This window comes from Gymnogyps californianus, chromosome 1, assembly GCF_018139145.2.
Source record: "Gymnogyps californianus isolate 813 chromosome 1, ASM1813914v2, whole genome shotgun sequence".
Taxonomy (NCBI): Eukaryota; Metazoa; Chordata; class Aves; order Accipitriformes; family Cathartidae; genus Gymnogyps; species Gymnogyps californianus.
Genome location: NC_059471.1, coordinates 24,253,646 through 24,266,999, shown reverse-complemented (window position 1 = coordinate 24,266,999; position 13,354 = coordinate 24,253,646). Strand labels below are relative to the sequence as shown.

The 13,354-nt window shown below is 37.6% G+C and overlaps 1 protein-coding gene across 1 annotated transcript in view; it reads right to left on the bottom strand.

The window, feature by feature from the left end:
• Positions 1 to 12,971, bottom strand: part of RXFP2 (relaxin family peptide receptor 2) — a 30,423-nt gene extending 17,452 nt beyond the window's left edge. The window contains 13 exon segments of the mRNA XM_050915094.1: positions 1,123 to 1,194; positions 1,295 to 1,366; positions 2,683 to 2,754; positions 3,782 to 3,853; positions 4,526 to 4,597; positions 5,843 to 5,914; positions 6,238 to 6,309; positions 7,222 to 7,293; positions 8,799 to 8,887; positions 9,452 to 9,506; positions 9,916 to 10,104; positions 11,020 to 11,119; positions 12,836 to 12,971. Of these exon segments, the coding sequence (XP_050771051.1) occupies positions 1,123 to 1,194; positions 1,295 to 1,366; positions 2,683 to 2,754; positions 3,782 to 3,853; positions 4,526 to 4,597; positions 5,843 to 5,914; positions 6,238 to 6,309; positions 7,222 to 7,293; positions 8,799 to 8,887; positions 9,452 to 9,506; positions 9,916 to 10,104; positions 11,020 to 11,119; positions 12,836 to 12,971 (1,145 nt within the window).
• Between the last annotated feature and the right edge of the window lie 383 nt (positions 12,972 to 13,354).

Sequence of the window (13,354 nt, the reverse complement as noted above, 5' to 3'; positions counted from 1 at the left end):
GGTAAACACAGTCCCTGGGATCTGGAGAAAGGCTTATCTCAACCTAGACTAGCTTTTGGTTTGCTGAATGGCTCTCCAGACTAATACTCCATCTAATATTATTTGGCACATCCTGTGGTATCTGAGACATCCATGTGGGCAGGCAGACACAACACAGGACCCATGAGAGATCAAAGACTTTCTGGAGTGGGGATGCCGTACGGATGTCAAACAGCACTAGACACCTGACCTGTGGGCAACTGAACCAATCACCTAAATTTTGCCCTTCCTGTAATGACTTAAGACACACTGATCACCTGGTTACCCTTGGACACTTAGGGGGGTCTACAAAAAGGAACTGAATATTACCCTGTGTGTTGACTTCCTCACTGTGTTTTTCACTGTGTAGCACAGGAGAAAAATATCAAACTATCAAGTTGCAGGAAAGCTGTTCAGATTAATCATTCAGATTAATTCAGGATGTTTTCCTTTTGCTTAACAAAAAATAGCGTGAATTTAAAAATAACATTTGGTTCTTCTTTTGGGCAGCTTTTTAAGAAAAAGCCATACGGCACAGTGACAATTTTAAAAAAGATGTTGTAGTCTTGCTTTTCAACCTTGAATCCAATGAAATTATAAGATATACTTTTAGATGAAGGTGAATCTTTGCAAATTAAATAAGAAATAAGAAAACTTCTGAGTTCAAGCTCTGTATAAAATACTTAATTAAAAAAAAATGTGGCTGAATCCTCAGCCCTGTGAAGTGAGTATTTTATAAACCACTCCAAAGAAGAGATTATAAAAGTTCTAAAATACATGTTACCATTTATTTATGTCCTTATCTGCCCAGGTGCCCTAGCTGTACTTGTTGTGTAATTTGTTCTTAATTTATGTGTTTTGATTGCTCCTAGGCTTGTCATTTGTGAATAGCAGTAAAACTGAGCAAACTGTATGGCTGCAATTTGTGTATTTTGGCGTGTTACCTTAGGGTGTCGAAGGAATAGAACTTAGAAGTACATTCAACATCTTATAGAATGGCAGTCAATACTTCACACGCCTTTTGTAATTGATGAATATTTCTCCTGGAAAGAAAGGATATTATTTAGTGTACTATGTTAGTAAAATGTTTCAGGTTTTATTCACAATGACTGAAGCTGCTGAAGACTGTCATTGTGATCCTCAGAGAGGTGAGAAAGTGGATTGAAAGACAGATTGCTAAAAGAAAGAAAAACTGTTTCTTATTTTATTTCAGGAAACAGACAAGCTAAATTAGTACATTTTTAAATTCAGTTGGGAATTCTCATTTATAACTTACAGCTTTTGTAAATACTTCATGTCTTTAAAAAGATAACATGGTAATTCTGTAATCATGTTGCTGGAGAGATCCCTTCAAGAAATACAGAGAACAAAAGCAATCAGATTCATCCTTAATATTCCACCCATCTCTTTCAATACGCAAACTTTAAGAACTCTTAAGACTTCGATTTTCTCCTTTTTATAGGTGAGGAGGCATGCTATCTTACTTAAAATTTTAATAGCAGCAAAGTTAGCTTTTATCGTTACTTCAGTTCATCCTATACTTTCTTGCTCTGATTTTATCCATAAGTCACTTTGAAGTCAATCGGTACAGACACTGATGTTTGGTGATTGCTAAACATGGATCGTTTTAGCTCTGATTCATCATAACTAATTCAGCTGAGGTATCTGTGAAGCTGGTTGCCTGAGGGTTTCTCTATAATTTATGAACTTAATAATTGCTGAGAGGTGAGATGAATCAAAGCCTAATTACATAGATGTGAAGCTTTCACATTTAATATAGGTAGAACATGGAAAAATAAAGAAAAAAAAAATTTAAAAAAATGCCACAGTAAATTCAACGCTGAAGATCGGTATCAGTGAATCAGTTTCATCATGCCAGCAAATCAGTGTCTTTAACAAATAACATCAGTTGCTACTCTCCTTCCACAGCCAGTAGCAGCCTGTTTCAATCACTCATGTCACTCCAGTCACTGACAGCTCCCCTTCTCCTTCAAGCTTTCCTTTCTCTTTTCCGCTTCTACACCTTCTGCGGCTGTTCTATGTTTCTGCCTAAACATGTCATGCCAGGTAATGAGGCAACCAAAACCCAGATGCAGTGTGACTACTTTATATGCAGATGAGCCTAATGCATACTCGTTTGTCCCCAGGGGAAGTGGCAGTCTCAAATCTTAAAGTAGGTGCCTAGACAGCTCTCCCCAGACAGCTACTTGGAGAGGCTGGTTCACCTCCAAAGCACAGAGATGCTACCCTAGCTATCTTTCTATAGACTGTACAGGGAACATAGATACCCTCAGTGTGTGAGCCGAAGCAACTGAAAAATGCAGTATTGGCTCCAGAGGACCCAGATGAAGCTGGGCACTGGTATGCCCAGAAGGGAGGGAGCCCAACCTTCACTGGGACAGAGGGAGACCTTGTTTTTCAGCCTATAGAACTATGTCTGTTGTAAAACCCGGAAATTCTTGGAATAAGTTTCCCCCCTCCCCGTGATGCTGCCCTAAGCACTACCTGCAGCTCCCTCTTGCCAAGTGTCTTTCTGTCCTTTGGCCTTTGATTCTGCATGGCCTCCTGCCTCACCTTTGGCAGGAAAGGTGCAGTACACTCACAGATTACAGGCATGTAATAGCTCACACTCTATAATTTAAAACTAGATTTTAGAAAGCTCATAATTCCCCCAAATCTTTTAATGAGGAAAATATATTTGCAGGCAGCAAGCAGATTTGATTTCCATGAAGAAAACTGTAAAGTAAAATATATATTAGAATAAGTACTTAATGATTCAATTTAATATGGAATGCTAATTTCATGTTCCAGTATGACTACTTGGCTTCTTATTTTTCTAGTTGTGTTAGAAGTTACACAGGAGCCTGGTTAATTTTTCCAAGCTGTAACGAGGTACGTTATTGTAGTCAATGCAAAAGAAACCTACACAAGACTAAGTAGTTAGTTAAGTAAAACTTTCCTTAGTTTTAATTAAAAACAAGCAAATTACAAAGTAAAAGAGAAATATGGAATTTTGTTTGATTAAAGGCTCTGGGATTTGCTATCCAGACAGAAAGTTTACGTGTTCAAATTTAGGTTTTCTTGCTTTTGCTCTCACTGTAATTGATAGAGTCCCACTGCAGGGAATTCCTGTTCCTCACTGGTAAGACACCACATGTGTAACACCAAGGAGCATTTTATATTTCTTAACCTGTAGGATTTCTATTCATGAACACGATCCCCCTTCAGATTCTGCTTTTCTTGTCCTGTGTATTATAGGAGATATAGCTGAATACAAAAAAAATAGAAATGTGAGTTATTACTTTATACCAATATATTTAATTTTAGCAGCAACAAAATGTTTTGTTCAGGTTTCCTGCAAAGGGTAAACCCAGTCTGAAGGAGGAATGGATTCAACAAGAAAAAATATGTGCAGGTTGAGAAACAGGCATACTGTATTGTTTCTGCTTCGTGATCAGATTGCAAGTCCCAGGATTTAGTGGAGTTTAAAAAGCACCCTGGTGCTCATGATCTGATCACAAGGCAGAAGTAATACAGTATGCCTGTTTCTTGTTCTGTTTGTTGAAACAAGTGATCGTGACAGTTGCCAAAATGTGCCATGTGACTGCACATACAATAATTCAATTAATTGTAACGAATACCTCCTTGACAATAGCACAACTGATGAGGCTTTATACATTGAGACACATCCTGTGTTGAGGACTGAGAGTCATGCATATTCAAAAGGTTTTTGTTGCCTTGTTTTCATATTTCTTTTACTTACAATACAGTGAGCGCATCGCATTCCAGGAAGGTGGTATTAGTTAAAGCCTTCATATGATTGCCTTCAAAATCCCTGAATAACAATAAGGAAAGTGGTTTTATTCATGTGTTGTGTAACAGTTTTGCAGGAAGGAGTTTAAGCTCTGGGCTAGTCTTTTTTTTGACCTTCCTTTACTTCTTACAAAATTAGCCCAAATTTATTACCTAGTTTTGAATATAAATGTAAATATCAAATAAAGCAAATTATATCCTTTTCTTTGTTGCAATTTTGTCTCTATTTATGGCCCAGCCCACCAGCCAGTTCAGCAATAATAGGCTAATACATTGGCATTTCTTATGTGTAATCTGCATACCAGAATAAACAGAGACCACTAGGTGGAGATTTTACATTTAATTGCAACGTATATCTGTATATTCTAAGTTGTACTTAGGATAAACATGCATTCACAATAACCGATTTCATTTTCATTGGGAAACTAAAGTGAAAGACAGAATTTTGCTAAACTCATCAGAGTCATGAGAACAAGAAGCAGCTCTAAAGATTTATGTTGGCAGAGGACCGTGGTATTTTTTAGATAGTCATCTGAAACACTGTGAGGTTCAACTTCGGCAAGGTTATACTTTTTTAGAATGTCACACCTTTAAAAGTGGCTTGGTCTAACAGAGTAAACACATGATGAATTTTTATCTTCACAGAAAAAGATATATTCATTTATCAAATGAAACTTTTGCATAATTTACTTACATCCAGTTAATAAAAGGCATTTGAGTACAGATCTTCTTGGGAAGAGTCTCAAGTGAATTGTTTATCATTGATCTTCATAAATTAAAACATAGTTAGAAAACAAGAGGTTTTATCATACTTCATAACACCATATAGAAGTGTAAGAAAGATATGCAAATGTAAACTTTTGAGAGAAGAATCCAAGATTAGATTTACATTGCTTTGAAATTGAAAGTAAATTTAGATTTTACAGAAACTACACAAGAAAAACGATTTTTTAAGTTACCAGTAGCAAAACATAGCACAAATAGTTACTTCTGATACTAGCTTATTACTGTATTTTATTTATAGGCAATGGATACATTGAATGACCAAGAAGTATGCTAAATCGTACAAGTCAGAAAAAAAATGTGTTTATTAAATAATTTACATTTTCAGTATGGTTACTGTAGGTTTCCCACACATGCTATGACCTTCCTCAAACCCTTTCCCATGGAAGCTGGTAAGAGTGGAAAGGTATTTCAGCTCCTGCTCCATCCATTGCTTCAGCGCTCACTGTGTGCAGCCTGGTCCAAAGGCTACTGGTGCCAGCTCTGATGCCAGCAGCTGCCTGCCATGAGCTTGGCTGAAACAGCTGAGTCAATGAATCATTAAAGACACAAAGTTCTTAATCTTCTTTGCCCTGAGCCAAGGGACTAGCAGCAAAAGCTTAATCTTCTGCTAGCAAAACCAAATAATTTATTTCCCTGGATACTATTAAAACCAGCTGCTAGCTTTTCTAAGAAACCAAGATTATACTTTTCAGGTGCTGGTTTACTTGATGAGAGTGATGGAAAATGCTTATAGGACTTCACGTTTCCCTCCTGCATACTGTAAGCTCTGCCTTATATGGAATTTTCTGTTATAGTCCTCACAGTGATATCTGCATGGGAAATTGTCCAAGTACCTAAGTTCTGTTTCAGTTTTCTAAAAGGAGATGCTAGGCGTCTACTGGTTGTATCCAAGGATTTCCAGTTTAGATCGTGGGGTCCCAGTAGGCATTCTGAGAAAAGAGACATGATTCTAAACAGTTTTACAACTTCAGGAATGTGCTTTAGTTTTAACAGAAACATAGTAAAGATAGTCCTAGCATGGAAGACGCCTATGAGAAATCCAAATCCAAAATTTGAATCCAGATGTGGTAAGCATGGGGAGTTGACAAGCATGATTCCTTCATGAAGAAGATATTTGAAAGTCTTAAAGAAAGAAAAGAACTTGGAGGAAAAACAAAAAGATAGAAAGGAAAGCTACTTGGATATGAACAATACCAATATGAAAATGCGCAAGAACAATACTTACTGAACAAACAAAGACTTTAGCCCAGTAAATAACTCCTGTGAAATTTTCACTATTGGGTTATAATCTAGAATTCTGGAAAGAAATAATAGTTTACTACATCACCAGTCCTTGTAAAGAAACAATGCAAAAATGGCTGAGATGAGCAAATCATGAGGGAGGTTTTCCTCTGCAAATCCAAAGTAACTAAACCTAGATATTATCTCCAGAAATTGAAACATAACCTGTGTGATAAGGAGTTGCAAGCTTCAGCAGTCATTCCAAATTTTTTGTGCAGAATGCCATTGGCAGACGTAGCTTTACTGCCTTGTTCCTTTCTTTTTAGACCAATGCCATAAACACACGCACTGCTAGTGATGAATGGTGCTTTTACAGACAGGGAGAAAATGGGCACTCACAGCCATTTCAATTTGTGTAGATCTCTGAGTACCTCAGGTTTCAAACTAGTAATACACTTATGACTGAGATACCTGTTGACAAAAACATATAACATGGAAACTAAAATAATACTATCTAAAAACTGATAGACTGCATTTACAGAGAGGAAACAGAAACCTTCCAGTCAATTGATGAGAACAACCAGAAAGATAAAGAACTGTGACAAGCAATATTTGATTTTAAAATGCCGAGTGAAAGTATTTAAGGTTTCTATCTCATAAAAGGCTGACTGTTACTGCAAGGGCAGCATTTGACTTAATCTTTTTTAATATTTTATGGTTGGAATGATGCTGGGTAAAGCATTAAAAATGTGCTTTTGTGAATAGTTTTGCACTGCACTGGGGTGGATATGTTTTGCTATGATGCAATGGACAACTTTTGCCTATGTCTTATACATATGCTTTTTAGACCAAGACAGACATAGTAAAAATGCTTTGCATTTATATACACTCATCTGTCAAAATGTCAATACGTGTATTTTATTATTCAAAACTTGATAAGGAACTGGAAAGATTAGCCTAATTTTCAAAGGCACTGAGCTTGTATCAGCTGTTGGAAGTGGCAGGGATACCTGGGTGCCTAATAATGCTGTAAACACTGACATTTGAAAAATTTGGCCAATATGGTTTGTGAACATCAACTAATGAAGCAGTGTCAGGTACACATAGTAAATGAAGTTTATAATGGGTGGATAAGGATACAAAAATAAGTTCAGTGATTTGTCTTTGCCCCAGTGTACAATTAGAGTCACAGCAGGAGTTAAAATTAATGAAGTGCTCGCATCTTTCTCGAGCTACTGGAATATGTGGAATAGTGGTTGGATGAGACTTTGAAGGGCTGAAGTTTAGATGCCATTTCCTGTATTGTGGAAGGCTGGTTGCTCTGTGATACCCAGGAGGCAATCAGTTATTTAAAAAGGCAAAATAGGGCAATAACGTACTCACAATTTCTGAAGTTTGCATAGTCCAAAAAATGCTTTCCTTGATATTGTCTGAATGCAATTGTGTTGTAGAAATCTGGTACAGGTAAGGTAAGAAAGCCAGGATAATCATGATTCATTAACTTCTTAGAAATGCAAATGTTTTATAATCCCATATTTATCCCCTTCTGCCATATGGGATAAATCCCATATTTATCCCCTTCTGCACACTACTAAATTAATGCCTGGTGTAACACCACTGAAGTCAGATTCAATATTTTCCACCAGAACAGAACTTTCTAATGACTTCTTTGAGGCTATTCTGGGTGTGTCATGTCCCATTTCTTCATTATGTGTTTGGAATAGAAGATCATAGGGTATAAAAAATAAGATACAAAATAGAAAGCACTGGAGGCTGGGGAGAAAAGCCAATTCTGTTCTAGGCTACAGGTATATTATTTTGAATTTTATTAAATGTGAACCATCAGTAGCCATCCTTCTTGGCACACTTATGCTAACATACATTGTACCTGCTAACGTGACTCACCTGAAAATTAGTGGCATGTATATTTTGTTTATGTAAAATTGGTTCTGGCGCTCTGCCCACTCGTCAAATGATACAGTCCTTTCACATGACTGTTGTTCTTCCAGGCTGCTAACCACTTCTGAATGGAAGGCAGTGTGAGCTGTCATTAGGAAATGTCGAATAAAAGGCATACATCATCCAGTCAGAAGCAAGAGCTAAAATCAAATACTGTGTACTTAGGGGTTTTATGAGGATTTATCTTAAGTCTGGTATATGAATTCTTACCCTTGGAGCTGTCCCTGTTTTCTTATGTAGACTTCATACATGCTAGCTTCATATGTATGCCTTAATCCTATAAGAATTTGTCTGAGGTATAGGGCTGATTGATTTGTTTGTTATTAACAGCAGCCATATTTAAAAAGGACACAAGTCATTCTACCTGACAATGTAATATATATGAACGCCTTCCTTCTTCATAACTCGATGAAGGTCAAACTAGTTCCTACAGGATCTTGGAGGAAGCTGTACTGAAAGCTCTCCCAGTCAAATTCCAATAAAAAGGCCATCCTACTATATAAAGAACATGGAAGACACCACCCAGCTTGAAAAAAAAATGTACTAGTGGTCTGTGAGAGGACTGACTACACTGGAGAACTTGCCGTGTGTACAGCTACTTGCATAATTTTGCAATTGGTTTCCATGGTAGCTTAGCATCAAAAAAAGAAAGAAAAAAGGGAAAAAATTAAAAAGATGCTTTATTTAACCTTTTAAAACAGTAACGTGCAGTTTCATGACAAAATGGTGGTATTTCTTATTAGACAGACTTATTTTCTGCTTACTTATTTTTCTGTGACAGGGAGCAAGACTAGATCTCTGTGTATTGCATACAAAACTGCTTGCATCTGTGCACATCTGGCTGCACTGGAAGACCAACGTGATCAAAACATTAATTTCAAAGGCAAATGCCGTGCTATACTGTTAAAAAAGTGATCACACAAGTGACCGTATATTGATTTTTTTCATTCAGTATACTCCAGGACTCATGTAATAATTTAATAAACTGTCAAGATACTCACATTTTCTTCACCTTTGTACACTTGCTGAAACCTTCATCTGGAAGAGAATGGATTTGGTTGTGTGTGAGTGACGTAAAAGTAATTGATAACTGATGTTTAAATTAGGTTTTAACTCATCAGTTTTGCAACTGTCAAAAATCAGACCTTACATCTCGGTGCAGCTGACACAGCATCAGAGCCCGGAAAGGACTTTGGGCACATTCCATTACATTACACCGGGTGCAGTACATTGGGTGCATTACCTTGCCTGTGAAGCCTGGGTAACCTCAGCTTCTTTATCATCTGTCCTTATTGTTTAAATTCTGAGCTGAAGCTTGAGTGCCCTCCTGGGATTAGCTGGGAGAAGACAGGCCTCCCTTTGGTCTGTTTGGAAAGTAAATGTGCTTGACTGCTTGAACAAGCTAGCTGAAGGACAGCAAACTTCATTGCCGAGTTTTAAGACTGGCCTCTTTTAAATATTTTCCTTCGGTGATCCAGACAGATCTTTGAGAATTTCTCTATATTAACAAGTATTCAGCCATATATCAAGTTTGACAACCTGTAGGACTGGAGGTGGCAAAATAAAATAGGGAGCTGTCAGTCATCATTAAGAACCAATAATCCTGAAATTCCTGCTTTGGTAACTTCAGCAATATTTGGTGGGTGCTCATTACCCCAATGCTGGCTGCACAACCAGTGATCTTTAGTGAGTGGCCTGAGGCTGACAGGCTTTAAGCAATAGGAATGACGAACCCAAGTAGCATTCAACTCACCTAATTGTAAACATCTACAATGCAAAATGCACATCTCAGCTAACACCCCAAGCTCTCTTTAGAGGAGAGAAGTAAACATGTTCTCTGTGCAGTTCATATGACCTGTATTAGATGACTGGTTTACAGTGTTGACACATTTTGTCAGATGAAGTCCACAATGAAGTGGGCCTTGCAGGAAAATGCTCACAGCATTCACCACATACTAGTAAATCACCTAGTAAATATCTATAGTGGGTCAACCTTTTCTGCAGTCTCTGAATGCAGAGGGCCCATACTTGGTAGTATAGCACTACGCAAAGTGTGTTTAGGCATCTCTTTGTTTGCAAAACAGCTTTATGCTGGAGAGCAAAGGGAACTCTACTTACAGGAGGGTTACGTTACTTGAAACAAGTGGCACAGATTTTAAATTAACCGCAGCACATTCTAGTTCTGTTTCCATGCACCTGCAACCTACTGGGTATTGGTGGAGACCTGGGAGAAGGGATTCTTGAGTGAATGTCTTACATATGACCCACCAAGTATGTCTGATCAGAGGCAGCGTCATTCTGAGACCCCTTTTTAGAAAGGGATTGGACATCTAGATGCAACACCTCCAAATTACCTTAGTAAGGTTCACTTATCAGGAAGGCTATAAAACACTGATGCTGCACTTCCTAGGACTGCAGTGCTTTACATGTAATGAAAGCAAAGGTAAGAAAAACATAAATCAAGTTTAATATCCTACTGTCCATAAGCTACAATAAGGGTAACTGAAAAACAACATGTACTTGATGTATGTATAAATTTATATATACATACAAATGAGAACATCTGAGAAACTGCTGATGGAACAGTTTCCACTGGAGAACACAGATTTGTTTAAGTCACTGCACTTCACTGAGAAATTGGATGCTTTGATTTTAGTGCAGACCAGAGGGAACACAGCATCTAAACTTGCCTCTTGCTTGCCAAGACACTGTCCTTCCTTTCTGGGGTTTCAGGGAAGGGCTTTTTGGGTACCCCAACTTGGCAGTCCATCTGAAGAGCTGTCCCAGAGCTGTAATACTTTGACTGAGCTGAGCCTTTTGGGTTTATGACTCTTCATTAGTAGGCAGGAAGAAATATTTTAGAAGGGATCAACGTAAAACATTTCAGGATTTTAATGGGTTTTTTTAAATGTTCAATAGAGAAGCCTTTCTTTTTTTTTTTGCTCCTGAGTGAGTTGAAAACAAATACTGACATTCCAAAAGTTTCCAGAAATGTAATTACCATTTTCATGCAACTTTATAAAGCTGCAACCTGGCACTAACAAGTAAGTTCCACATTGCATTACTCTGCTCTGCTCTGTTATGCATGCAAAAAGCTCTGGGAAAGTAAAGGAGTTCCCTGAGCGCATCTAAAATTCCAGCTATCTCTATAATTATAGTAAATATATGTATGCAGTGAAAAGCCTTAGAAGTGTAAAATAGTTTAAGAATATTAATAAGGGCATTAGGGCTAAGTTAGAATTCTTCTGATAAATCCAGATGAATTTATCAGATGAATTTCCATGAACCATATCAAAGATACTTGCCCATCCACTATTATCTCCTATGAAAAGTGTTAATGTTTGTCAGCTGTACTTTAAATTGTCTGTCAGCTTCTAATGAAAACCAGAACATTAATGCCAGTTTGTCTGTGGGGTACATGTGTTTTCTTATATGGGATGGAACCAAAAGTAAATCTTCAAATGGATTGTTTTTATTGTCTTTTCTGCTGATTATGAGTAGCAATTATAAGCCCAAATTAAGAAATCTTATGTAAATTGAATATCAGAAGTGTACCAGACTATAAGCATGGCAGAGAGAGAGAGAGAGAAATAGAGAGAGAAATCTAATGTTGATGCAAAATATTATTAGAAGATGTATTCATAAAAAGAACTGAATGCTAAAGTAGAATGATTAATGTAGTGGAGAAACTCATACTGCAGCACATGGTGTAGCATGGAGAGTTACAAATTATTTACAGTGAAAATCTACACATGATAATGGAAGTGTTCTAGGACAAGACTGCAAGTCAGAAAGTGACTCAGTAAAAATCAGAAAGTTTACACCAGTTTCAGTAAATGAATATGTTTGGTGATCTCAAATTTTAGGCAAAACCATGGAAAATGATGAGAACAGATCTTTACTGGACCAGCTAAATGTATAGGCGATTGTACAAGTTATATGAGATTTGAAAGAAAATCAGTTAAAATTTATAAAGCTTGGACTTTTTTTTTTTTTTAATAGATTGGCAGAAGGTAGGAATCTCTGTTACATATGGAGAATATGAGTCTTGGGGGCAATCAGTGTTAGTACACCAGAGTGCAGTTTGGAGCTAGTAATGGCACTGGTACGTAGGTGAATGGTAAACAGGAAAGGTGCAATATGGAAAGTCATAAACACAAATGACCACATCCAAAGATGGTAGCTGAGGGGTGATGGTAATGAAACAGAAAAGAGGCACAGGAGGATGATTTGAAATACCTAGAAAGAAGAAAAGGAAGTGAAAGAGATGTAAGAACTTCACTAGGAGGCAGATGGGGAGGGAGGATACAAAGCAGGAGATGATAGTGGAGTTGACACATTATCTTCTGACCCAACATGCTTCCGAGTCACAGAAGAAGTCAAATGTGATGTAGAGGGAATCATGCTCCAAAATAGGGATCATTTATTAGCCAAAACCAAGAGATTGGTCTCATCAATCTGACTTCCTCATTGCTCTTTTGGATTGAGAGTGGGCGTGGAGATCAATAAGACAGAGAGGAATGGTAGTGTGATCACCACCAAGTGCGTATGTGCTTCTGCAAATACACCAACATATGTGTATATCTAAGACTCTTACAACACTTGAAATCATCATAGAATAAGAATTCTTCTACTGGTAAAAACCCTTACTGAGTATAAGTACCCCTACTTACGTGCAGGAGTTTGTGCACCACTTTGAAGGACTCCCCACACAGATATGCAGTGATTACCCACTGTCCACAGCAGAGGATAATATAATAGGGATTCTACAGGAATCTCACCACTGGAGTCTGCCTGGGGCATGCCTTTAGACACCCTGTCAGTTTTCTTTGCTGACCAGCATGGTGTAATGCCCTTATTCATTTCATATTCTTTTGAATATATTCTTTTGAAAATATTCAATTACATTGAAAACCCCAGACTTGTCAGGCTTGTGGATCATCTGCCGACTATTAGTGATTCAGTGTGCATTAGCTGGAGGAGCACATCCCACAAACAGATTTTGTTTCTGTATACTTACAGATGTTGCAGTACTCACCACAGTTCTCTTAATCCGCACCATTCTCACGGTCATTTATGCTATCACAATGAAATGTCCGCAGGAGGCACGTTGTATGATTTCTGCATGGAAAATAACCCTTTTGGCAGACAACACCAACTGAAATGTCTTCCATCAGCCAGGATTCTGAGAAAATATGGGAAGACTTTTCCTCTATAGCAGAGTAAGTTTCAAATTAGAAAGACCTGATAAAACTACAACCACTGCATGCGACAGAATATTTTCATTTTTCACTTTAAAGTGCATTGTATGTCATTTTAATTCTGCCTCTTGCATTAGTGTCAGCTACAAATGGATTACCACCACTGAAATCTAGAAGAGACAGCTTAACGTTTCTGTTTGTTTTTCTTCTCTCTTTCCCATAATTTTCAGAACACATTGCTGGCCAGAAAGAAACTTATCAATGTACTTTCCTGGTAGACTGATTCCTCGAAGGTGTGAGCATTAAGTAGCAGAACCCTGCAGCATGGCTGGGAATGGACAGGGAAGTGGTACTTG